The sequence below is a fragment of the Peromyscus californicus genome, unplaced genomic scaffold (genome assembly GCF_007827085.1).
Source record: "Peromyscus californicus insignis strain IS unplaced genomic scaffold, ASM782708v3 Scaffold_20__1_contigs__length_68692818, whole genome shotgun sequence".
NCBI classification, from domain to species: Eukaryota; Metazoa; Chordata; class Mammalia; order Rodentia; family Cricetidae; genus Peromyscus; species Peromyscus californicus.
This window is the reverse complement of record NW_026294503.1, coordinates 55,357,349-55,384,545: the sequence shown is the minus strand read 5'-3', so window position 1 is coordinate 55,384,545 and position 27,197 is coordinate 55,357,349. Positions and strand designations below refer to the sequence as shown.

Genomic DNA, 27,197 nt, shown 5'->3' with positions numbered 1-27,197 from the left:
GACATAAGAACTTTCTTTTGAAGTGCGGGAATGGCTTATTATTTTGATACGGTGGCAACGTCACAGGTCAACACTGATCAAAATCCATCACAGGGCACACTTTAAGTACCTGCATGTTATTGTACATATAAACAAATGCATTAACACACACACACACACACACACACACACACACACACGTATGAACACACACACGGACCCGATAAGGTGGGAAATTAGGAAGAGGCCTATGGGTTGAGCACTAAAACTCTTACCTTTTATTTCTTCAACAGGCACCTACAAAATAAAATTCTGGTCCGCTTAAAAAAGCATCTAGACCTCCTTCACCCAAATCAATTTCAGGCAGCAATAAAAGAATTTGAGGGAAAGTTTTAGTCATAAAGTGCACTTCAATTTGTGATAGGGGAAACAGAAAGAAAACCAGAACTTCTGGGCTTAAGGGGTTCCGAGAGGAAGGTGGGGGCAGCCAGAGAAAGAAAACAAGACTAAAAAGTGCCGCAAGCTCTTGAGGCAGGAAGGAGCAGTAAGCACCCACATCCTATCTCCTGCAACGACACGAATTCTTTAGCCACGTGGCTCCAAGTGGGTTAAAATGCCACAAGGGAGGCTCACTGTAAGCCCCTGCTTCTCCAGGTGAGCCCAGGGAGGCTGGCACTGCCCCCTAGCACCAGCCACCCTCCCTCCCCAGGCGAGGTGGCCTGCTCTCCATCGCCCCCTTGTGGCCATCACCAGAGAACCCGCAGTGACGCCTGGGGTCAGGTGTGCGCAGTAAAGTGGGGGTGCCGTGCAAGCTGCTGCGGCTTCCGCGTCCTGCCCATCCCCAGTCGTGCCGCCCAGAATCTATTTGCCAAACGCCCCGGTCACCCGGGCTGCGCACCTAGTTTACACTACCCTGCTTCCAGGTTTGAAGGACCAGACTTGGGGAGAGGGAGCTAGATTACAAGGTTACGACGTCCCCTTACCCCCATTCCCGGGCCCTAGGGCAGAAACCATCGTTTGGAAAGGAAGAACTGACCTCCCTTAAGGGACCCTCACCTATAGGGACCCAACCCTCAAGTTACAGGGGACGGCAGACGCAGTGCAGCCTCCTCCCTTATAACGCAGCGATTCTCCCAACAGCGTCCACTCTGCCCCAGCTTGCTCCATATATCGGCACGCCCCTCTGCACCCGCTGTCAAAGGCTGGAGGCCATCCCTGGTCCCACCACCCTATCACTCCAGTAGCCCCAAGTAGGGAAGCCATCAGCTGGGGGCGGGCGCATGTGCCCGGGTCACAGGATGCCGTTCAGTGGGGTGGCCTCTAGCCCACACCTCTGACTTCCATCCTAGAGGAAACGGAGTGACTGGCAGGGGTGCAGGCAGCCAGGGCCCTGGAGAGTATGGGTGTGCGGAGGCTGCACCTGGGGCTCTCCCACTAGACGGCGCGGTGTCTGTCCGGATCACCCACTGTCTCTGCGCTCAACCCTCAGCTCCTGCTCCGGTGGGTGGGTTGGGGGAGTAGACCCAGTCCCCCGCCCGGCCGCTGCCCCGGGGCTGCATGCAGCCCCGAGAGAGCTACTTGCGAGACACAGTAGCGGCTTTGCCAGGACTGGCACGGTCCCCGGATTCGCGAGGAGGTCCGCCTCCTCCCTCCCCTTCCCGCGCCGCCTCCGCCTCCTTCCTCTGCCTCCACCCTCACCCTTTCCCGTCGGTGCGGAGCTCGGCTCCCGAGCAGCGCTCAGCCGGCCGCAGCTTGGTTGTGGGCTCGGGACAAGTGCTCCGCGCCTCCGCTCGAGATGGACAGCCGCTACACCAGCGCCGCGGGCATCGGGGACTTGAACCAGCTGAGTGCGGCCATCCCCGCCACGCGCGTGGAGGTGTCAGTGTCCTGCAGGTGAGGACGCGGCTCCTTTCCCTTCCTTTCATCCGGGGCTTGGTGGCACTTTGGCTAGCGCTCCCGGTACCACGAGGCTTGGCGCCGGGATGAGAAGTTGCTTGATGAGTGGGGACAGACACCCCAGTTGTGAGACTGACGCTCCCCGCCTCCCGCCCAGGTCAAGTGACACAGAGTTGGGGGGACTAGAGTGGTGGGCTTTGGGACGGAGTCTTGTTGGTTTCTTTCTGGGAAATGCAGTGAAAGTTGGCAGAGCTGTGACTCAGCTACGGGAACCCCAGCCGCCGCCCACTTTACAACCTTTATTTATTTATTTTTTAAACAACCGAAATCAGGGCCAGTAGTTCAGTGATGACGGGAACCCAAGGGTCAGTACTGCCAAAAGCGCGCGTGACTGCTGCGCACATTGGCATGGGACTCCCGCCCGCCTGCCCGCCTTCCCGGTGGGATCAGCTCCAGTTCCGCGGCTTCTTCCTCTCCACCTACTTCCTGGAACCATCCAACTTCCTCACCCTACACCCTTCCGGGACGTTTGCCCTAAGCCTGTAGCGGTTCCAGGCTCAGTCTTCCTAGCCGAGGCTTACCTAAGAGTTGAGAAGTCACGACTGATTTTCTGCCCGCCAGTAGATAAACATGTGAATGCTTGCAGCAACTCTTAACTCTGGGGCTGCCAGTGATGCTCAGTGGACCAGATCCTCCCGTAAGTCAAGCAGAGTAGCCGCGCTGCCCCAGTTCTGCAGAATTAAGGATTCTAGAGTTATTGCATATACCCGGGTGCCCACTCTTCGTTTGAATACTTCCACCTTTCACGGAGGAAAACTCCACACATATCTCTCTCTTCCCCGGTGTTTTTAAATACCTTCAAACGTTTTCAGTTTTTCTGTAGGAAAGCTTGCCTTAAATGACTCTAATAAACATGGGAGATTTTTGTTGTAAACAAACCCTGAAGTTTAAACACCTTCAGCCTCTAAAACAGTGATTCTCAACCTTCCTAACGCTGCGACCCTTTAATACAGTTCCACATGTTTTGGTGATCCCCAACCATAAAATTATTTTCGTTACTACGTCATAACTGTTATTTTGCTACTGTTATGAATCATAATTTAAATATTTGTGTTTTCTGATGGCCTTAGGAGACCCCTGTGAAAGGATTGTTCGACTTCTCAAAGGGGTCGCGACCCACATGTTGAGAACTGCTGCTCCAAAACTAAAGGATCTTGGGAATTCACATTTCAGCACTCTAACCCTCCCCCACCCCACCCCCGCCCCCTTAGCCATGTTCTTTGGGTAAGGGATAGCTCTGAGACTACATAAGACGATTTGATTAGTCTCGAGGATGACTGACCTCAGACTGTGAAAACGATAATGGTGTTCGCAACAGCTGACACAGACCCTTGGCTTATTAGGGTCATCCGCCTGTAGTGCTCCCCTAGGCTCCTTTCAGTTAACAGCTGCCTGGCAGACTCTTGCTGCAATTCCTAGGTGCTTTTGTTCTCCCTCGAGCTGGCTTTGGGACTTAGGAGGTTACTGCTACCTCACACAGTAACCCAGTGGGTGGTCAGGAATTCTCCCTTATCAGCATTTTCTAGTGTTCCATCCTCTGTTCACCCTCCTGCAGGCTTGGGAGGGCACTAAACAGACAAGAACGCTGCACACTAATCGTGAAAGCCCTGTAGTTCCTCAGGGTGATGTGGAATAGCACTGGCCTCAGGTGCCAAGCATCCACACGCTTATTTGCTGTAGGTACACTGGGGATCCTGAAGCGCACTGGCTCATGCAGGTTTGTTTCAGGTTCCTGCTCCAGGTCCTGGAGACTTTCTTCTCCACGGGGTTACGTTTTGGTACTTAAAAAAGTTTCAAATAAGAAAAAAAATTCTAGAAGAGAAGTAAGTGTTTAATGTCCAATATTTCTTCTACTGCTATTCAGGCCTACTTATTATTCGAGTTGTCTAGAATCAGTCAATCGTTTACTTCTTGCTAAACGACATAGAAACTACTTTTGGGCAAGTGTACTTGGCAAGTCCGTAGCTTAAGTCTGCTTCATTTCATTTTTTGTGGGGTTGAGAACTTTGTCTTGCCACCTTGGGAGGTGGTATGGTTTGAACTTCAACACCAGAGTCCTGGGTGCAAATACTGGCCCTTACTTTTATTACCTAAGAGTTGGTTCTTATTTAGTTTGTCTAAGCTTGTTCTTATCTGATAACGAAGCTAATTGTGGCATTTTCTTTAGAGCATTACGAGGGTTTTATGGAAGGATATGGGGAATGGACTTGTACAATTCATGGCACTGTTCTCTGTGGAATACACACTGTGAGCTATTATTGGGATACAGCGTCTTAGTTAGGGCTGCTATTGCTATGATAAAACACCACCACCAAATCAACTTGGGGTGGGAAGTGTTTCTTTGGCTCAAGCAAGGCAGGAACCTGAAGGCAGGAGCTGATGCAGAGGCCATGGAGGAGTGCTGCTTACTGTCTTGCTCTCCATGGCTTGCTCAGCCTGCTTTCTTATACAGCCCAGGACCAGCCGACCAGGGATGGCACCACCCACAGTGGGCTGGGCCCTCCCCGTGATTCACTAATTAAGAAAATGTCCTACAGGCCTGCCTACAGCCAGATCGAATGGAGGAATTTTCTCAGTTGAGGCTCCCTTCTTTTAGATTACTCTAACTTGTGTCAAATTGACATAAGATTAGCCAGCACATGCAGAAAACGGCACTTAGAGTTCTGCTAACGGGGTTCTGTAACTACTCTCTATTTGGACTTTAGTAAGCAGGGCAGTGAAAACAGACATAGCTGTTCCCAGAGCACAGCTATCCCAGGATGCTTGTGGGGAGTTCACTTAGCAAGAAGGTACAAGTCAGCCTTGCTGTGGGTCAGCAAGGCAAGGACTTCCCCATGCCACAGTGTCTGAGAGAGCTCTAATCGCTGTTGCTTCAAAAGCAGCTTACAATGGAAGCCCTTTTGATAACCTCCTTCTTTTGCCCCCCATAATCAAACGACTCCTTGTCACTTTGGGAAGGAGAGAAAAATAACAATTGAAGCCAGAAGCTAAAGATAGCTCTTTTTACTGATCAAGTATCTGTATGCGTGTGTGTGTGTGTGTGTGTGTGTGTGTGTTTTTTATATATCCAGGAATTAAACTGTGCTCTGTGAGCAGTGCAAATAAGCTGTCTGAAAACATGAAACGTGACCGGTAGATAAACATTATAGGAGCTAGCAACCTGGGATAAGGCCTAGCAAGAGGCTTTTGCATGATCAGGGCTAGGACACTGTGGAGCTGAGGACTCAGCATGCATGACAGGGAGGTGGGGCGTGGCTAATCAAGGCAGGTGTGCGTGGACTGGAGAGATGCCAGCATCAGTTCTAGTGGCTGTGAACTTGCGGTGTTAGTGAAGAAAACCACACTCTGGTTACGGTTACCTAAAGGCAGATTCGCAAACCCTGGTTTCTCTTCCACTCAGTACCTTATTATTTATGCATTCATGGTTCTTTCTTAAAAGTCATTTGTAGATTTTTTAAAGACTTAAGTTCCCCGATTAACTGGACTTCTCTCTGCAGCCGAAATGATGCAACTTTAGCTAAGCTTTCAATTTTATTCTGAAAACACAGCAAAATAAACTGATACTAAAGCTAATGAAAAAAAAATAATTTGCAGTAATTAATCGTTTTCTCCAGAGCCTTTGGTTTCACTATTTGAGTGATTTTTGTCATTTTCCCTGACTGAGGGGTTAGTTAACAGTCAGAGCATGGAGTACTTCTGGCCTTCCCATGCTAGCTCTCAAGGGCCGATCCGTTCAATTACTCCTGGAATGTGGAAGGAAGTGGACATGGTTTGAGTGTGCACATCCTGGTAAAAATTCCGAAAGCTGGACCTAATGTGGTTTCCTCGTCTTGTCTCGCACCAATTCTCCCATGAGCTGTCTGAATGTAGCGTGACAAACACGTGCTTACCATCCATCAAGACACCTGGCAAATAAATATGGCGACCAAATATGATCCAGAGGTAGAGTTCCAAAGCACACGGGGTGAGCATCTTGGTCCGGGCCAGTGAGGCTGTGCCATGCTGCTCTGTTTTCAGGCTCCCTCCCTTTCTTTACTCCCTCTTCTTGATTAGATTTTTTTTTTCTTAAATCTGTTTTCAAGACTTAGGTCAAATGTCATCTTCTTTCATGACCTCTTTTTTAAACTGGGGTTTTCTTGACTCCTCAAACAGCTGGTGCACACTACTACCAAGCAGGTATAATGTAATTCTTGGACACAATGTAAGGACCATTGTGACTTTCATGAAGATGTATTCTGAGTGGCCAGTAAACATGCAGTGCTAAATGAAATCATCTGGTGTTTGTGAAGTAGAAAGGGTTCCTGTTACAGACTCCTGGGCTCCAGAACAGATCTCCTGAGACAAAATCTCTGGGAATGTGCTGCTGGACTCCGTGCCTCCACAAGTTCATGTATGCTGGTTATGTACTCTACTAAACCTGCAGGCTTGATGATCAAATGACTCGAGAGTCTAGCATGTTGATTGCAACTGATTTTTATGCTGGAATTTCTATCCAAAGTCTCTATAGCCTTTGGGAAATGGAGGTATATGAAATCAGTTTAAGTCTTAGTGAGTTTGTCTTTTAAATTAGAAAGTTATGTTAGAGAATTGAAAAGTTTTGAGAGAAGTTTGAAGTGCATTACTTAAAGGATGATTGGTTTTCAAGTCAAGATGAGTCTTATAGTTGAGTGGGTTCAATTTCTTTGCTTCATACATAGCATTTCGCTGTGGGCATGTCACTTGGGAGGTTTATTGCTTCCTTGTGCATGGCATCCTCAGTCCTCAGCTTCTCATCTTTCTCTGACATTATTTCTGTGACTTTTGATGAGACCTTGTAATATACTGAAGTGAAATAGGAGGAAATCTCACGATTGGCATTTGCAAAGTTGCTAAGTCACAATTTATGTTTCATAAAATAAAGAATAGTTTTAAGTAGGCAATTATACTGGTGTAAAGCAATGATATTATATAATTTTTAATAATTTAATCTAACACATGTGTGGAAACAATGAGATATGGTATTATTTGATTTATCTTGAAGAGATTTTTGTTTCTAATTTTGTTTTAGATAGGATCTCCCTATGTGACTATCTAGTTGAGGCAGGCCCGAAACTTGTGATCCTCCTGCCTCAGCTCTGAATGCTGGGATTATAGACATGAAGCACCAGGTCTGACCTGGATTTATTTTCAGTAACAATGAAGAAGAAATAATGGGGTAGAGTACAGTATAATAATATGTTTATAAACTGTTATATCTTCCTGCTCAATGCAACTTTGTTGATACAACACACATTGCTGTCTAGATGGTTGGTCTGACCTAATTCTAGTGTCTGAGATTTAAAAATTTATTATTATTATTATTATTATTATTATTATTATTATTAGGCATGAGCATTCCATGGCACATGTGTGGAAGTCAGAGGACAATGTGTGAATGTAGCGTTTCTCATTTCACTATGGGTTCTGAGACTCAAACTTGGGTTGTATAGCTTGTGTGGCAAGTGCTTTTACCTGCTAAGCTTTCTTCCTATCCCTGTCTGAGAATTTTTTAGAAGAATCTTATGGTAGGTTATTTCTAGAACCAAGCCCTTGCTATTTCCAAGTCCTTATTTTACTCAATCTTCTCCCCCAAACAATGTGAAATTCTGCTGTGGCTGATCTAGCTTTTCCTCTCAACAGGAATCTAGCTGGTTTTGTTCATCTTCGAAATGAACAATGTTCTATATTAATAAATAACTGTGCTTTTTCCTGCAGTTTACTTCTGAATACGCTTGTAATATTTCTGGTAAATAGAGCTTCCAGTGGAGATGGCAAATGGATTCAATCTCGTGTGCTAACTCTGCTCACGTGTTACTGGGTGCTGGGAAGGGAGTGTCGGAAAGGGGGGGACCAGAAGGCTTTGTGGAAAACAGTTGGCTTTAGAAATGAAGTGAATCAACACTATCTGGTGTGCACACTGTCGCTTCTCTATCTTGGGGTCCTTGACATGCTGTGTTTCATAAGCTTTACAAACAGTTTGGGCACATTATATTTAAATTAGCTTACCATGCACCAGGACTCCAGGGCCTGTTGTCGCCTTTCTATTTCTACTTCTGTTACTCTGGCTCAGGAAATAGTCATTTGCTCTCAGCATTGGGCATGGTAGGGTGACGAGTTGGTGTCCAAGCCTGGGAAGGATGACTAGTTCTGTTTGCTGAATGATGACCAGGGTTCTTCCTCATACCACCCAGCCATCGCCCTCCGATCTCATTTGGATTTAGAGACTCCAGCTTTCTGAGTGCCTGAAAACCTTGCCCCGTGGCTGGCTGTAAAGGCTAACTTTACATATAGTTGTCCGTGATGTCTAGGTAGGTTCACAGAGGGTGGTGATTAATTGCGCCTTTCTTTGAGTTCTCATATTACCTCACATTTTATTTTTTTATGACTTACGATAATTTGGATTTTTGCATGTATTTCTCTATAATCAATTCTAAAAGCACTTGGTTACCATTGATTATTGTAAAGTCTGACTTTGTGCTTTGTGTATCAACATTTTCAATACAGTCAATGTTTGCTGCTTGATGGACAGGTTGGAGAAATGAACCTACATGTCCGTGAATTTAAGTAGTTTTATAATCTTAAAATGTTAATATAAACAGTAAAAACATGAAAACAAATCCATTTTACCAGTATAATTAATGAAAGAATAACTTTTTATCTAGTTAATATAACATTCTACAAGTTTTTTTTTTTATGTGAAGGGTCAAGAAACAGATAATTTTGGTTACATTGTCTCTAAGAACAACACAATTAGTTTTAGAAGTGGACACTATTTCTATATACTGACAGATAATTTGCTTCTTTAATTAGGAATCTTGAGCAAAAATAGGCAATCAATAGAACTTGCAGGGGGAACTGGACAGACAGCTCCTTTGGTAAAAGGTTAAATGCAGTGGTGTGCCTATTGGGAAAGCTGACAGGCGAGTTCCTCGAGCCCCCTGGCTGGGCAGTCTACTGAGTAGCCAAGCTTCAGGTTCAGTGGGAGTCTCCATCTCAGAACACAAGGTAGAAAATGACTGAGAAATATTCCTGATGTGGACCTCTGGCTTCTACACACACACACACACACACACACACACACACACACACACACACACGAACACACATACACACATGAACACACACACACACACACACCAATGAACTTGTATGTGTGATATCCTACATAATATATCTAAATAGGAAAATAGATGAACATGACTTACTCTTTGACTCAAGATGGATTTTGTATTGAAGGAAAATATTTCTACTAATTTATTTGGTGAACCAATCAAGTGAGAGACTCATGGTGTTTCAAAGGAATATGGCCAGTCTCTTGAGAGAACAATTGGCTAACGCACTTTCTTACAGACTTTGTTCAATCAATTTTTTTTTGTTCAATTGATTTTAAATTTTGTTCAATCAATGTTTCAATAGTTGTTCAATCAATTTTAATTTTGTGCCACAAAAATGCAAATAAAACTTTTTGAAAAGTCAAAAGTCACAACATAAAGCCTCAAGAATAGAACAATAGAAGGAAACAATGTCTAGAGATGAAAGAGAAGAGCAGGGCTGATCTTTACGTAGGCTCTTGATGATATTTATGTATGACAGCTATGTTAAAATAAGCAGACTTCCTTGTGAAGCCACTGTCTGTAGATTACGGCCCTTCTTCCGTTTGACTGGCTAAGACACTTGGCTGAGTTGTCTGAGAAATGCCCAAAGTGTCCCTGACACAGCAGAAGTGAGCGAATGCTCCATTGATTTTATTTAATGCAAACTCCTATCATGCTTGATTGTCTGAGGTCTTTCCAAAGACACAGATCTCATGAATGGTTGTAACTATAAAGTGCGGAGAAACAAAAACTTAACGCCACTTTCCTTCAATGAGGGCAGAACACAAGTGTCTAGTTTCGTGCTTGACGGCGTGCCTAGCAGTTCCCAGGGCAGAAGGAATGCTGTGATTTTGCAAGGGAATTATTGCCTGCTCATGTCATTTACTTCTCATTTGGGGAAAATGGCCAAACCTGCTGTTTTCAACAGAATTGTCAGCAGCATCTCCTTAGAGATTTTTTTGACAGCATACAGGCCCACTAGAAAACGCTAATTTACATCTTCATAGGAGACTAAGTCCTTTCCTTTTTTTAAATTTTATTTTAATATATCCTCAGTACATTAGTAAAATTTCTGTCATCTGATATTTAAGTCTCACCTCCTGCTGCTTCTGATTCCAGAGCTACCCTTTAACATGGCTGACTTTGATGCTGATTAGCTCCAGGCCAGTCTAAGCAGGGTGCAAGTGTTTCTGGAGGTTTTAAGCCTTGAGACTGGCGGTGGCAATCCTAACCAACCAGGCTCAGCTACCCACTCAACACGCCAGTTTAAAGAGACAAGCAATACTGTGAAGCAGAGAAAAATGATGTGTTAAGTGATGTGTTAAGTTAAGTTGCTGAGGGAACACATAAAGACTATAGTGACACCATCCCCCCCAGCCACACACACACATACACACACACACACACACACACACACACACACACACACACACACACACACATACACACACACACAAACACACACACACACACACACACACACACACACACACACACACACACACCCACCCTAGATCTATCTTTGGGGTCCTGATGAGGTTCAGGTTTAAATACAGAGCAAGAGATAGTTTAACTGAGTAGTCCTCTTCAAAATGTGGTTCTTTCTGCCCATCATTGACTCATCTGAGCTCTGTGAAATCTCCTCCTGGGGTGAGGGCACGAAAAGGCAGACACTTATACTATTACATATTTGTACACAACTCCTCAACTGCCAGTGCATTAAGAATCTTTAAATATTCTGATTATTTGTTCCAATTTTGGTTGTTTTCATTTAGCACAGGTTGCTTGCTAATTCACTGTGTAGCCCAGGATGACCTTGAAATCCTGATTCTCTTGCCTTCACATCTCAAGTGTTGGGGTCTTGACCTAACTGGTGAATTTCCTGTCTTCCTCTTCCCTCCTCTGCACTGCCCTTATCCCAAGTCTCCCTAGTTCCAAGCCACTTCAAATCAGCTCAATCAGGAGCAAACTGGGAGAAGTTCCTCATAGCGTCCGTCCCTCCTGTTGGGAGTGTGTTGACAGTTGACACCTCCCTGTCACTGTGGAGAATTTCAAATAGAATTGATTGAACCTTTCATTCTCTAATCTATAATGAGTTTGTTGTACAGGTTCCACATTTCACTGGACTGCTTACAAATCTCTCCCCTTAATCAAAAACAAATAATCTAGAGGCAGGAACACAGGCGTTTATATATATACAGTCTCTTACACTACCTCCTTTTTCTGGCTCCCAATGACTTAGTGCTTATTGAAGAAACATTTGAAAGACTATCAGATAACCAAGAAATTGTAAGTTCTCATCAAACACCAACTGAATCTTATCTACCATTGTGCCACATCTATCTGATAGTCTAATATCTTGCATAGGAAGTGCTTAATGATTGCTTACACAAGGTCGTTGAAGAAAGGAGTGCATTTCATATTATTGGGAACTGTGACTGGAAGACGGAAGGCAGGAATAAATACAGTCTTAGCTGAGTTTTTAAAAAGTCAGTTATATAAAGACAAGATGGAGGAGGCAGGGCTGGGTAAAAAGGCCTTGGGTGAGTTAACCCATTTATGTTTTAGGATTTGTAGAACTAGATTCACAATGGGTTTGTAGATGCTGGGACTGAGTTTATCTGCTTGTTTTAACGAGGTGAGTCCCTGTGATTCAGGGGTGCATTTTTACTCTGGCCACCCATGATGGAGATGATGTCACCTTAGGAAGTCATCTTCAGTCTCTGTGTTGCCTGGTCACGTGTGCCAATGCTCAAACTTTGATTCTGTCTGCTGTTTAAACTCTCTTGGAGAGTCTGCAAAGCTCAGATTGCTGTGAAGTACAATTTGAATTATTCATTGATTTAAGCACATTTCTGAAAATAGTTTAGAACCTGGAGGGAACCATGAATTTGAAAGAGAGCAAGGAGGACTATATGGGAGGGCTTTGAGGGAAGAAAGAAAAGGGGAAATAATGTAATTATGTTATAATCTCAAAAACTAAATTTAAAAAGATGAAAGAAAAAGAATAACCTGATAATATAGCTCTGCCTTTGTAGGCTTTTTGTTGTTGTTTTTTGGGTTTTGAGACAGGGTTTCTCTGTGTAGTTTTGGTGCCTGTCCTGGATCTTGCTCTGTAGATCAGGCTGGCCTCGAACTCACAGAGATCCGCTTGGCTCTGCCTCCCAAGTGCTGGCATTAAAGGTGTGTGCCACTGCCACCTGGCAGGCTTGTTTTTATTGGTAAAGGATGTATGCTGGCTGAGGAAACTTGAAGGTAATCTAAGCAAAATGACCCACATATACAGGTCCTCTTTTGTAATGTGAAGATATTGAGCTTGCAGTGGTTGAAATGGCAACAGATTTCCCAATAGCTAATGGAGAAAGAAACAAAAAGCTGGGAAATGCAGTCACGCACTTAACACGTATTTAGAATGTCTGGAAGGCGGAGTCAGTGGAAGTGATGCTGGGACAAGCAGTGTTTGCCTTCAGTTTTCTCGTGTACGGTGGTTTGTGGACCAGCCACGGTCATCAGCATTCAGTTCTTGGAACAGACATGCTCCATGCCTTGGCTCTGGGAGGGGCAGTCATCTCACAGACTACCAATTTAACAAATTATGTAAAATGCACAGCAGCTCATTGCCACTCAGCTGTTGGTGAGCTCCAATATGGTGACTGCATTTAAAGTGGGCAGGAAGAGAGCTTGAGAAAAGTGATCACATGACATCCCAGTGTTGTACCATAATAAGAGAAACATGTAAGAAGCAGAGAAAGAGTTCAGAGCTGGACAGGCATGGCTTTGATTACAGCTCATGAATTCAACTCAGAGAATTCACTAAGCTTTCTGAACTCTGCTTTTGCGTGTAAATGGGGCAGAAAGTCTTTCTCATATAGTCGCTATTTGGACTGTGTGGTGTAATATCAATGAAATGTTGTGAAAGCACCTGCTACTTAGCTCAGAACTCATTTGTGTTACCATTCAACCGAGGTAGGAGAACAGTGGCTCACAACATAAAGATAGTGAAGACTCAAAGATCAGCCATTTTTTTAGAAAAGTTCTACATAATCGCTGTAAAATTACATAGAAAACCCAAACCAAATTGTGTTGAAAAGAATGGAACACACACGCACGCACGCACAGTGTGTTTTCATGCAAATTCATGTTCTGATGGCTTAGATAAGATGAACTCCGCTTTTGTTGCTGCGTTAATTCCACTCCTCTTAGCAGGTTTGTGATCCTTCACCTGGGGAGTCATAGCTGTGATCTAAGCAAACCCACTTCCAGGAAGGGGGTCCTTGGGGAGTCCTTTACCACTGCTGTTGCCATGTTTCTGTGGATGCTGCCACTGAGAAGGAGCAGTGATGCCCTGTTGTGTGGAGTCTGACATGTGGCTGTGTTGCCTGGGCTCCCACAGTGACTCCAGACATTGTGGTGCATGGCTCTTCATTTCCCAGATCCCGTGGTTCTCTGGGCCCCGTCGGGGTCATTTTCAACTCAGCAGCTTCTTTCATCAAGATCTGTCCATCCATATGTTCACAGGCTTTAGTTGTGTGTGCTCACCTTGCACAGTTCCAGGCTGCAGGTTGTGTGGGTCGGGTCAGGACTTGTCTTGGAGCGTGACTTTCCAGAATGAGCTCCATTCTCTAGGGGAAGGTTCCACTTAGGTTTCTCTCATGTTCTACCTGTGGGCCAATCATGGCATCTCACAGAGAACCCATGAGCTTTCCTTGTGATGTTTCCAGGAAGCTTCCTGGTCTTTTAAAATTTAACACGGGCACACAGGAATTGGGAGGGCAGTGTGCTGAGCATGGGAACTCCACCTCATGGTGACTGTCTCTTCCCAGTGCTTTTATATTCTACCATGTGCTGGGTAATGGTCTAGATACTTGGTGTTTACTCCAAGAATGCCCTGTGTGGAGCATTCGAGCACCATCCTATGTTTTATAACACATCCCTTTTGTTTTCTAACAGAGGATGGGTGAAACACAGAGGATTTATGATGAACAGCCAGGAAATGCCCACGCTGGTGCTTCCCAAGTCTGTGACGCCATGAGAGTACTAGGCGGTTTCTTTGATGCTAAAATTTCACTTAAAATCATTCATTAATTTGATTGGAATCTCATCTCTTTAATCAGTCGCTTGATGATTCTTTAGTTTCCACCAAGTGTTCTTAATTATAAGCAACAGTTATGATTATGTTGTAATAGACATTGTACATAATATATAGTTATATAATTGAGAAGGATGCTAATGTGTGCACATTTTTTTAACTTCTGTTTTGCATTCTAGACTGTATTTCTAGTTTAGGTATAGGTTGGAATATCAAAAGGAATGCACATTTTTTTTAAAACTGTGTGATGTAATGCCAATAGAAGGCTTTGAAAGCTCCTTCGCCTTGGCACACAACTCATTTTTGTATCACAATTCAACTGAGGTAGAACAGTGGCTCCCAGTGTGAAGATAGTGAAGACTAAAAGATCTGCCATGTTTAGAAATGACATCACATTTTCAACTCTGGAAGAGATACTCTGGTCCATCTCCATTTGTTTTGTAACCTAAACTCACACTAAATCTCATTTTTCTTTGAAAATACACAAGCCTCCCTCTCCTAGACAATTTTTTTTTTTCATAACGCTAACAAGATTTCACCATGAAATTGTGTTACCATGGCCACAAGAGTGAGCACTCTCCCTCACCACTTGATTTCATGTAGCTTTCACTGTCCGCTCCGGGCTCAGGGCGTTTGTGCTTCTTGCATTTTCTACCTCCAACACTGTGTAGCTGGGCCTCCCCATACTTGCCTCCTTTTCCTCAATTCTCCGTTCGAACGGCTCCTTCTCAGACAGCCTTTCTCTGAACCACATCTGCAAGCACATTCCCATTCTCAATTTGATAGTTTCACTCTGCCCCCTCCTTCTTCCTCCTCCTGTTTCTCTTCTTTATCTCCTCCCTTCCTTCCTGTGGTGCTGAGGATAGACCCCAGGGACTTGCATATCATGAACAATCACTCTACTGTTGAGCCCTGTCCTCTCTCCTTAATGCTACCTGAAAGGTATACCTTCATCTGTTTGCAGATGGCATCCCTCACTTCCTCTGTAAAATCAACTCCTTGAAATAAGGACTTCTCTGTTTCTGTATACTGCTCTTACAGTATACTTCTGTATAGTGCCCAGACACTGGCTGGCACTTAACACATGTTCAACAAGTACAGGTTGAAAGGAAGAATGAATGTAACCTTCTCCCTTGATTACAAGACTTTAGCTTAATGACATTCGGCTATGAAAATTCAGAGGCTGGAAAGAGTGGCAGAGAGTCATAGGTGCCAGGATTATAAAGTACAGTGCTGAAGGACTCCAGGCAGTTGCTTCCCACCATGTGCAAAGCACAGCCGACATGGAGAGGTAGCTTATGATTGGAGCTGGTAGCTGAGCTATGGGCAGCATTGCTGGTCTTTGTTTCTTTGAGGCAGCCTTGGCCTTGTAGCCGAGGCTGGTCTTCAGTGCACTTACTACTTCTCTTTCAGCCTCCCGAAGGCTGGCATCGCTTGCACAAGCTGCCACCAATGGCTGTCTTGTCATTTCTGTCCTTGCTTTAGTCAGAGTCTGCCGACTGCCAGAGTCTAGAATCCATAAGGCACCCCTGTATTTCATCGTGCCCTTCTTTGTTTTCTGTGACAACAAGAGAAACATTTAATATGTTATTTATTCAAGGGTAGCTAATATTTGACCATTTTACAGGAGACCAGCAGCTCATTATGTACCTCATTTAAATCTCAGTGACCATTATTGATGGTGAACTTTATTTACTATACACATGGAGATGTTGATATTTCTTCTTTTATAAGATGATATTTCTTTTTCTTTTTTAAAACAATAAAATGCTTAATAGATCCTTTAGCTTAGAAGCAGGAAGATCTCTATGAGTTTGAGGCTAGCCTGGTCTATAGAGTGAGTTCCAGGGCAACTAGGGCTTCATAGTGAAATGCTGTTCCAAAAAAAAAAAAATCTTTAGCCTATGTTTTCTTTGGGATACTTTTATATATTTTCATTAATGTAGATCAATCTTTATATTTTTACATTTTATAGTCAGATATATTTTACATATGTTTTATATATATATATATATATATATATATATATATATATATATATATAACAACTTTTATATTTTAAATTTGACTATTCTATAATTTTCTGGGACAGGACTTTCTGCTTTGAGTGCAGTGACAGGGCTTATCATGTGTAACCAGATGTCCACATTCTGGGGTGGTGATAATCTATATCATCTATGGTTAGTCAGCATCAGAGGAACTGATCTTATTAAATGTTATAAATGACTGCCTTCCTTCTTACTGGTAAAACATATGGCAATCAGGTACATTAGTGGATTGACCATTTTTCACTATTACCTGGTTATCATACAAAAAGACAGGATTAGGATGAATGGGTACCCTCCTACACGGATGATAGAAACATAAAATAGTGCAGCCCCTTAAGAAAATGGTTGGATGGGTTCATAGGTCTCATCAGTTCTACTGCTAGCTATGTGTCCACTAGAAATGCAGCCATATGTCTACATAAAACACGTGTTCATATAAAAAGAAACTCATGCATTGCACCCAGAACAGCGGAAGTATCCATCAACTACTGGTATATGGAGTATCTGTATGGCAGGATAGTGCATGGCAGTAGAGAGGAATGAAGTCCTGATTGATACCGCAAAATGTGTGAAAGTTAAACTGTGATGGGCACACATTGTGTGATTCCATTTACACGCAATGTCTAGACCAGCAAAACAGATGAAAATAGAAAGACTAATGTTACCAAGGGCTGGAGAGAGTAGGATAGGACGGACTGTTAAAGGACAGGGACATTTTGGTGGGAAAGACATGTTCTAAAATTAGATCGTGGCGATGTTTGTCACACAATTCTGTGGATAAACTGTAAAATAAATGTCAGTGTTAGAAGGCAGAGTTCATGCTCCATGAAGTATATCTGAATATAGCGGCGACCAAAAAGGATATGTGTAGAGTATTGAAGGGAGTCATGGAGATGTTCTGAGAGATGCATCCTCAGGAGAAATCACCATTGTACGAACATCATATGCAGAATTTACTTACATGGGCTTAGATGGACTAGCCTGGGCTATAATGGTGTATGTATGTATGTATGTATGTGATGTAGCCTATTGCTCCCAGGGTTATGATGAACAAGACAGCATAAAATTGATTCAAGTTCAAGGGAAAATAATGCAGACCTAGAGAGGGCACAAACATGGCATTCATGAGTCTGCTGTCACCCTAAGTGCAGCACCCTGTTTTTAATACAAGTAGACTCTACAACTCAGGGCAAGAAGTGTAGTGAGTATCCAAACCAGTAAGAGTTCTTTATTATCAACTATTAGACATGTTTATACAGCTGGCTGCACCACCACATTGCCACAAACAGTTGAGTAGCTTGTGCCTTTGCAATGTGAGGATGACAGTGGTGTCACTAGAAGATAGGAGATTTTCAGCTCTGTTAAACTTCATAGGACAATGGTTGCATAGATATCCCATAGTTGGTGTGATGTATTATGTGGTACCTAACTGCACTTCCAGAGGCTGTGGCTACTTTATAGAACATCTCTGAGTTTTGTAATTTCATCCGGAGAATGAGTCTTGCTAATAATTGCTACTTGTTGGGATCATGTTGAGGGTTAAGGAAATGGCTTATGTAAGTGCTGAGCACAGTGCCAGGCTTGGGGAATAGAGTAGGAGTGGAATTTGTGCTTTGGATTCCTGTTCTGTGCTGGCCACATAGGAGGGAGTGGGCAGTGTTAAGAACAGCAGCAGGTAGGAGAGAAAGTTCCAGAAAAACAGAGTGTTGTGGGACAATGTGAACACAGAGCATGAGATAGGAGTAGTTTGGAATCAGACCCATGGTTCTCAACCTTCCCAATGCTGTGACCCTTCAGTACAGTTCCTCATGTTGTGGTGACCATAAAATTATTTTCATCGCTGCTTCATAACTGTAATGTTGCTACTGTTATGAGTCATCATGTAAATACCTGATCTGCAGGATGTGTGACCCCTGTGAAAGATTCTTTCAATCCCAACAGGAGTTGCAACTCACAGGTTGAGAACTGCTGAGCTAGATGGACAGAGATGTGAAGACAGAATGTGGTGGGTGATGAGTGCTAGGACAAATGCTGTAGATTTCTGTAGGTAATTGGGTTCCTCCTGGAGGCATCTTGGTGACTGCATTTATGAGATGGGAGGCAGTAAATTCAATGAAAAGATGCAACATTGGGAAAGTAGCTGAGCTATGGCCAAGGTGGTGGATGCTCCAGGGCTGGGGGAAGAAACACAGGCTGGGCAGCTTTTCTGTGTCAGTAGTAAGAGATTTTCACACATTTGTTGCATTCCAGGAGCAGACTTTATTTTTTTTTTTGGCAGTTCTGGAACCCAAGAGCCTCAAATCAATATGGCTGGGATGAGGTTCTTCTGTGGGGAATGTCACCCTCCTTCTGCAGACTCTCTCATAGTTTCTGTTCTTGGGCTTCTACTGTCTCAGCAAGCCATTTTACCAAGCTTAACTTGTGGCCCATCTAATCTTCAAGACCAGGATTTGCAAACCTGTCTACATAGAGGTCATATGGCCTTTTGAACTCCCTGCCAGTGTCCATACTTCCTGTTCCTTCCTCTTAGGAGGATACATGTGATAATATTTCTGTCCCACCTAAGAACCCAGAATAATCTCGGCAATCCAGTGCATGGCTTAGTCACATCTGTAAAGAGTGCCTCTCTCCTCTCAGATAAGGCTAAATTCATGGGCTCCAGGAACAAGAACCAGACATCTTCAGGAGAGTTCTTACAGTTGTCTTTCGCTGAGATGGGAAGACAGAAAGTATGTAATTTCAGAAGGATAATGAACCCCTAGTTGATTATTGTAACCCCGAGATTTAGGGTTTTAAGGAGACCCATTAATTGGTGATTTTTATTTTTTTTGGTCAATTTCACACAAACTAAAGTCACCTGGGAAGAGGGAACTTGGGTTGAGGAATTGCCTCCATCAAATGGGCCTGTGGGCATGCGTGTCTGGGGGGTATTTTTTTTTCTTTTTTTGATTAATGGTTGATGTGAGAATGTCCAGCCCACTGTGAGTGAGGCCATCTCTGGATAGGTGGTCCAGAGTTGTATAACAAGCAGACTGGGCAAGCCACGAGGAGCAAACCGTTAAGCAGCATTCTTCCATGGCCTCTGCTCAGTTTCTAACTCTAGCTTCCTTCCTGGGTTCCCCTTGGTAGTGGCCTGTAGGTTGAAATAAACGCTTCTTCCCAAGTTGCTTTTGGTCATCATGGCTTTAGCCCAGCAACAGAAACCAGACTAGAGCCCACATATTCTTGTGTCAATCTGCTGTATTATTATTGTTTCTTTTTTTCTTACATTCACCTTAAAGACCAGTTATGTTTCTCTTCTGTACCTGAAATCAGACTTATGTCCTCCACCATTTCTCCTGACAAGTTGCATGCCTCTGAATTAACCCTTTGCTTCTTCAGATCTGTAGTGGTTCTTATTATCTCAAGTTTACCAGACTTTGGATATGTAAATTTCTTTGTGACATGTAAATTTCTTTGTGACATGTACATTTCTTTGTTATTTCCAAGAGTGTCATTTGTAGTATAGTGCTTTAGAAGAAATATTAAAATATTTTGAATATTTTCATTACTAGTTCTCTTCTTAAATATCTTTGGGAATCTGAAGCAAGTCTCCCATGCAGAGCTGAAACTATACATCACTGGTCAAATAAATACTTGGAATAGCTCAAATTCAGCATCAACTGAAAAGATAAGGTCTTTTCTGTGTGTTCCAGTGATTGTTGTGAGGTGCATGAGGTTTATAGTGGTGAGGTTCCCCCAAGAACCTGCTTTTCCTGTGTTGAAAGTCAGGCCGTCTTGGGGAGGGGCTGCCCAGGGAGCCTGCTTTTCAGAAGTCCTTGTTGATTTAGATTCAAGCTGACTTCGACTTTTTTTTTTTTGTAATTTCAACCTCAGAATATTTTTTTTATTTACATATTTACTTTTTCCTTTTTGAACCTACCCTTTTGCCTGTCTCCAATCTGTCTCTGTTTGCTATAACAGTTACAGTTTGGAGAAAAAATAGATTTTCCTTAAATGTGCATGTTAAATTTCCAGAAATGTTTTCCAACCAGTGAAAGAATAAGTGAATCAAATATTACAATCAGATCACTTCCAATGGTGAGTACGTTTTTTTCCCCTTGCCTTTATAAAAAAGAATCCTGAAAAAAAAAAAAAGCATGTTTTTAGATTTAAGCAAATGTGTATGTAAAAATGACTTCCTGATTCTGCTCTGTGGGATACTGTGACCGCAAATCCAAAGGCCCAGACCTGGCCCAGTGAATCTCTGTAACCTCACACCCCCCTGCCTCTGTTCCGCTGCCTGTGCTGAAGCAGCTAACCACAGCTAACAGGAGGGCAGTCAACGCCTCAGATTAAACAATAAAGCACTTGTGTGAGTCAGTGTTTGTCTGCCCTGCTTTGTACGAGCTTGAGCCAGCTCCTGGAGCTGTCTGCCCAGTGTTTGTAGCAGCCTGGCAGGCCACCAGTGCTCCAGAACCCAAGGCGAACGACAGGCAAATATAAGACTCAACAACCGTTTAAGACACGACCTCTTCTCTGGTAGAAACAGGACAATTTTTGGGCAAGGCCCTGTAAAGCAGAGATTCTATCACATGTGGAACGTTTATGCTGTGAGACAGTGTCCAGCTCTTCCTTTACCATTGTCCCCAAGGGAAATTATGTATTTACATATATTCCTGTTCTATTGTTTTAGCCATTTCTATCGAAAGCTAACAGAACTGACCCACTCATGCAGCAGTGGAGGCTTTATTATTGGAGAGAGTCTCCCGGGGACGCTTAGTAATAATGCATCTTCCAGTCCACCCCATGTGTTCCATGATGTATTCCCTAAAACAAGCATGTCATATGCTTTATTAAATTAGCACTTTCAGAACTTACAAGAACTCAAAGTGCTAAGACTTTGAAACTATCAACTTTGAAATTCATATAAATGCATAGTAGTCTTTTTTTTTCTAAGTTGCATCTGTGATAGGATAGATAATGAAATTTGTTTCCTTTTAAAAAATCCTTATTAGTTGAGGCCAGCCTGGTCTACAGAGTGAGTTCCAGGAAAGGGGCAAAGCTACACCGAGAAACCCTGTCTCGAAAAACCAAAAAAAAAAAAAAAATCCTTATTAGTGTGGTATCAGTATTTGAGGAAGAAAGAATGAGCAATGGAAGTTATTCTCTTAACTTTTAATTACTGTGTGCATGATGTGTGTGTGAGTGTGGGTGTGCACATGGAGTTTGTTCACTCCTTTCACCTTTATGAGGGTTCTGGGCCTACAACTCAGGCCGCCAGGCTTGTATGCCAAACACTTTTGCTTGCTAAGCCATCTCTGTGTCTACGGAAACCTCTTGTTATGATATGTATGTGTGTGTGTATGTGTGTATTATTTTACTTACATATATATATATATATATATATATATATATATATATATACTTCTCCATTGTATTTTTTTCCCTAGTACATTTCTTAAAATAGCTGGAATCCGAGCTGAGAATTAGTTGGATTTTTAACATCTGCATGAGTGTGACTCTTTGGGTTATAATCTATTGTACTGTTACTTTACATGACACTGGATGTGGCTGGTTCATTGTCTTGCGCATTCCCGGCAGTACTCTGAGGTTCTTGCGTTCCAGAACACGCCTGTCCTGTTTGCTGCAGAGTCGCTGGTGCACAAGTAGGGGCTGATGATGTTCCTTATCTGCTTGGAAGCTGCTTGCAGAATTGCACCAAAGTTGAAAGAAATTTGCTAATTTTTCACTTGGAAAACAACGACCTCAGCTGTGGTTTCCAGAGGTCGGGTCTCGGGATGGCCGCGGACGGTGAAACACGCAGGAGGCGTGAAGGCTGCTGTCCACGCTGCCTTCCAGCACATCTTTCTGGCTGAGAACTCTGGAAGGTGTGCTACAGTCACCAAGTGCTTTTGAGCGTGAAGTCAGAGCAGGCAGGGAGAGGCTCTTAGATGTCTGTTTGTTGTCTTCGTTAGAGCCTATGCCTCTACTCACAAGGACTGGGTAGTGAAGGGGCCCCACGGTGACCTCTGCCCCATGTTAGGGAGGTGTTGGCGACTTCCTCATTATCCACTGTCCTGTTTTGGAATGAGAGAACATTTATTGAGTGCTGACCAGTGCTGAGGACGGTGCCATGTGATTCCACCCACACATGTTTTCAGGTTTTAGTGGTATTTCTGTGCTCTGGAAGTTCAGGCTTGTTCATTTCTTTCTTTCTTTTTTATTTAAGAAGTTTTTTTGTTTTTTTTTTTTTAAATTCATTTTACATACCAACCACAGATGCCCCTCTCATCCGTCCTCTCCTCCAAAGGGTAAGGCCTCCTATGGGGAGTCAGCAAAACTTGGTACATTTAGTTGAGGCAGGACCAAGCCCCTCCCCTCTGCATTAAGGCTGAGCAAGGTATCCCACCATAGGTAAATGGGCTCCAAAAAGCCAGCTCATGCACCAGAGATAGATCCTGATCCCACTGCCAGGGGACCCTCAAACAGACCAAGCTACGCAACTGTCTCCCATATGCAGAGGGCCTAGTCCAGTCCCATGCAGGCCCCACAGCTGTCACTCTAAAGTTTGTGAGTTCCCACGAGCTTGATTCAGTTGTCTCTGTAGAGTTCCCCGTCATGATCTTGACCCCCCTTGCTCATAAAGTCCCTCTTCTCTCTTCGACTGGACTCCCGGAGCTCAGCCTGGTGCTTGACTATGGATCTCAGCATCTTCTTCCATCAGCTACTGGATAAAGGTTCTATGATGACAGGGTATTCACTGTTCTGATTACTGGGGTAAACCAATTCAGGCACCCTCTCTACTATTGCTAGTAGTCTAAGCTGGGGTCATCCTTGTGGATTTCTGGAAATTTCCCTCGTACCAGGTTTCTCTTTAACCCCATAATGTTTCCCTCTATCAAGGTATCTCTTTTATTGCTCTCCTACTCCATTCCTCCCCTAGCTTGACCATCCTGTTCCCTCATGTTCTCATCCCCCACCTCCTCCCCTGTATTGCCCCACCTCATACCCAGTTTACTCTGGAGAGCTCATCTATTTTTCCTTCCCAGGGTGTCCATGCATCCCTCTTAGGGTTCTTCTTGTTAGCTAGCTTCTCTGGAGCTGTGGGTTACAGTCTGGTTATCCTTTGCTTTTTACATCTAGCATCTACTTATGAGTGAGTACATACCATGTTTGTCTTTTTGAGTCTGGGTTGCCTCACTCAGGATGATATTTTCTAGTTATACTCCATTGTGTATATGCACCACATTTTCTTTATCCATTCTTTGGTTGAGGGACATCTAGGTTGTTTCCAGGTTCTGGCTATTATGAATAATACTGCTATGAACACAGTTGAACAGTGTCCTTGTGGTATGATTGAGTATGTCTTGGGTATATGCCCAAGAGTGGTATCATTGGGTCTTGGGGTAGACTGATTCCCAATTTTCTGAGAAACCACCGTACTGATTTCAAATGTGGCTGTACCAGTTTGCACTCCCATCAACAGTGGAGGAGTGTTCCCCTTGCTCCACATCCTCCCCAACATAAACTGTCATCAGTGTTTTTAATCTTAGTCATTCTGACAGGTGTAAGATGGTATCTCAGAGTTGTTTTAATTTGCATTTCCCTGATGACTAAGGATGTTGAGCAATTCCTTAAATGTCTTTCAGCCATTTAAGATTTTTCTGTTGAGAATTCTCTGCTTAGATCTGTGGGATGAGGTAGCCAAGTGGTTAAGGTGATGGACTGCTACTGTCCTGTTTTAAGTATGTAAAACATACCTCCTCTGTGAATCCAGTCCGTTCTCATAAGGGCTGTAACTTTTAGGCTGACCCTAGGCTTAGCTGTGCTATTATTAGTCACCCTCTTTCAAGTTTAGAGACCAGTATTTTAATTGAAACTTAAAGAAAAGAGATCATTAGAATAACTTGGGTACTTCTTTGTACAATTTACACAAGGTATTTCTTCAGGCTCAAACACACACACATATAAGTGCACATATATAAACATAAAGCATCAATGTTCTTCATGTAATATCAATGTATGCATGAGTATTGCTTGACGGTATAATGTAAATATTTGCAGTGCTGGGGGTGAAACCCAGAGCTTTACTTGTGCTAGGAAAGTTCTCTACAACTGAACTGTATCATAGTCCTTCAGACAATATTTCTACAGTGCACCTTTTTTCTCGACTGCTCTTCAAGAATTTGCCTTCTTCCTTGTTTTGGTTGTATCTAAGTTTCCAAAATGGAGACAGAATATTCAGCAGTTTTAGACTAATGCTACAGTTCAACATCATAAAACTATTGGCATGAGTTTTTGTTACTCTAGTTCAAGCTAATGACATGTCATGGGAGAGAGTAGCCTTCCCACCTCAAATCCAGAAGGGTACATGAGCATGTGTGTGTGCATATATGTATATGCATGCATGTGTGTGTTTGTGTGGTGCATGCATATGTATGTGTGTATATGTGTGTGTATGTATGTATGAGTGTATGTGTGTCTGTGCATGTGTGTGTTTGTGTGTGCATGTGTGTATGTGTTTTTGTGTTCAAGAAGTACCTTGCATAGGAAATAAAGGTGCTTTTGTGTGACGAATGCAGTTTTCTTTGGCCTCTTGCTCTGTCTCTCATTCTGTAAACAGGGCCCTTCAAATGTCCCTACTGACAGGAGCTTATTTTGTTTTACACTATTTGGCTCAAGATGCACATTCCTAACACTTCTAAAAAAAATAAGGCATTTCTTCTGAAATTCTCCAGTGTTTTATTCCATAAAGAAAGAGGACTGGAGTGGGAAGAGTTGGCACCACAAGGCTGTTTGTTATTGGAACTGTGCCTTGTTTATTAACTTACTTTTTTTCTGGGCCTCTGCTGAGTTTCCTTATTTATAAAATGAATTTTAAAAATAATTTCTTTTATTTTTGGATTATAATTCAACCATTTTCCCTGTTCCTTTTCCTCCCTCCAAAACATGCATCACATCCCTCCATGCTCTCTTTCAAATCCATGGCCTTTTCTTCATTAATTGTTGTTTTATATATATATATATATATATATATATTATAAATTATATAAATATAATATATTTATATATATTATATAATATCTTATACATATAATAAGTATAACTTGTTCAATCTGTCTAGTGTTACTTGTATGTATGTATATTTTCAGGGCTGATCTTTTGGTATTCAATAACCAACTGGTATGCTCTTCCCTGGTGGGGAAGACTATTTCCTCCACTCTTGGCGTTTCTCAGTGGTCTGCAGTTCTTTGTATAGGATTGATGCCTCATGGGCTTCCCAACTTCCAATTTGACCTGTCCGTTGTTGTCCTGGTTCAACTCAGGTTTTGACAGTGATGCTGGTGAGACTTTAATAAGCCTGTAGCCTCTGACATTAGTCAGAGACACAGTCTCACAGGAGACTTCCTGATTCTCTGGCTCTTACAGTCCTTTAGTCTCTCCTCAGTGTCCCCTGAGCCTTAGGGGCAAGAGCTGTTCTATAGCTGTAGCCATTGAGACTAGCTAGGTTCCACAACTCTGCTTAGAATTGGTTATGCTTTTTTGTAATGGTCTCAGCTTGTTGCAAAGAAACTTTCTGATGAGGGGTGGGTGAGGTCCACACTTACCTGTGGATATGAGGACAAATATTTAGATGTAGTTAGAGATTATGCTGTTTTAATAAACTGGTGGTTGTATGTTCTTCTCCAAGTTCCCTGACTTCACCAACTCTAGGTAGTTTGGCTAGGTTTCCAGTACCAGCCATGATTTCCCTCTTGTTGAACAGGTCTTAAGTCTAACTAGAGAACTTTTGGTGACCACCAAGGTATGGGTGTCACAACTGTACCCTTTGGGTTATTGTTCTATTCTGGTCATTGTTGTGGTTCATAGGCATCATAGCCAGATAGGGCTACTGGTTGCTTCACTTTGCTTGGAAGTTTTCACGGTGCCTTCTGGTACTATTAAATCTTCTGGGAAGCGGCATTCAAATCAGTTACAGCTCAGTGGTCTCTGGACCCTGTTTCTGAAGTGCATGGTGTTTTCAATACTAGGGGCTTTCCTTCTACCTCTGAGGGTGGGACCAAGGACAATAGCAATAATCTGTAATGTTTGGGAGTCTCTTCAACAATCCTGACCAATAACTCAAAAGAGGGCTTCTCACAGCTGTTTTATTTTTGTTTTTACTTTTATTTTTTGCTAGATGGTCTTTGGTTCTAGGTGGGAGCATTATCATCTCAGATGAGATAATTTCATTTAAACTAGATATGTCTATTTATACGCAGACTTCTGTGTATTACATATTTTCCTTTCAGGTAGATAATTAATAATATGATTCCTAATGACTTTTTCAGACATCCTTTACTGTTGCTTTGTCCTTTCTCCATCTTCTGTATTTATCTCCATCCCCCCTCTCTAATTAGAGACCCCTGTTTTCCATTTCCCCAGTCAAGTCCCTTGTACCCTGCTATTTCCCATCCCTTCCCCCCTACTGACCACCCAGGCGATAGTCCCAATTTACTTTCCTGGTTACTGCAGTTCCTCTTGGATATGTACTCACATCTGAAGTTTTGGAGTCAGGAACCTTCAATGTGAAAGAATGCAGTCTGGGTTACCTCACTTAATTTGATCTTTTCTAGTCCCACATATTAACACGAGTACACTTTCTTTTTAATAAAATATTTGTAAAGTAAAATATTTTGTACCTATCTGGAGTAGGCTGTGGGTGGGTGCAGTTTGACAATTGTTGATCATTTGCTCTCTACACATAATTAAAAGGATTTGACTTTTCTAAACTTTCAAAATGCGTGAGCATAATAGCCTTCCAGGAACTAAAAGTCAGATGTTCTCTTTTGTATTCTATTCATATGACCATAGTAGAGAAGAACTTATTTTTAGAAAGAATTGGAAAATTAAGTCTTAGTTGTCAAGATCATATTGAAGAAGTTCTGAGGTTTTATTCTTCATCATGTGAAAACTTTTAGTTTGCCGTGTTCTTTTTTAAAATATATTTTTTAGATTGTATTATAATTACATCATTTCCTCCTTTCCTGT

The 27,197-nt window shown here is 42.8% G+C and overlaps 1 protein-coding gene across 1 annotated transcript in view; it reads left to right on the top strand.

Moving 5' to 3' along the window:
• The first annotated feature begins 829 nt into the window (after positions 1 to 829).
• Cpne8 (copine 8) overlaps positions 830 to 27,197 on the top strand; it is a 194,739-nt gene continuing 168,371 nt past the window's right edge. The window contains exon 1 of the mRNA XM_052748675.1: positions 830 to 1,872. Coding sequence (XP_052604635.1) covers positions 1,775 to 1,872 — 98 coding nt within the window. The 5' untranslated portion in view covers positions 830 to 1,774. The remainder of the gene's footprint in view (positions 1,873 to 27,197) is intronic.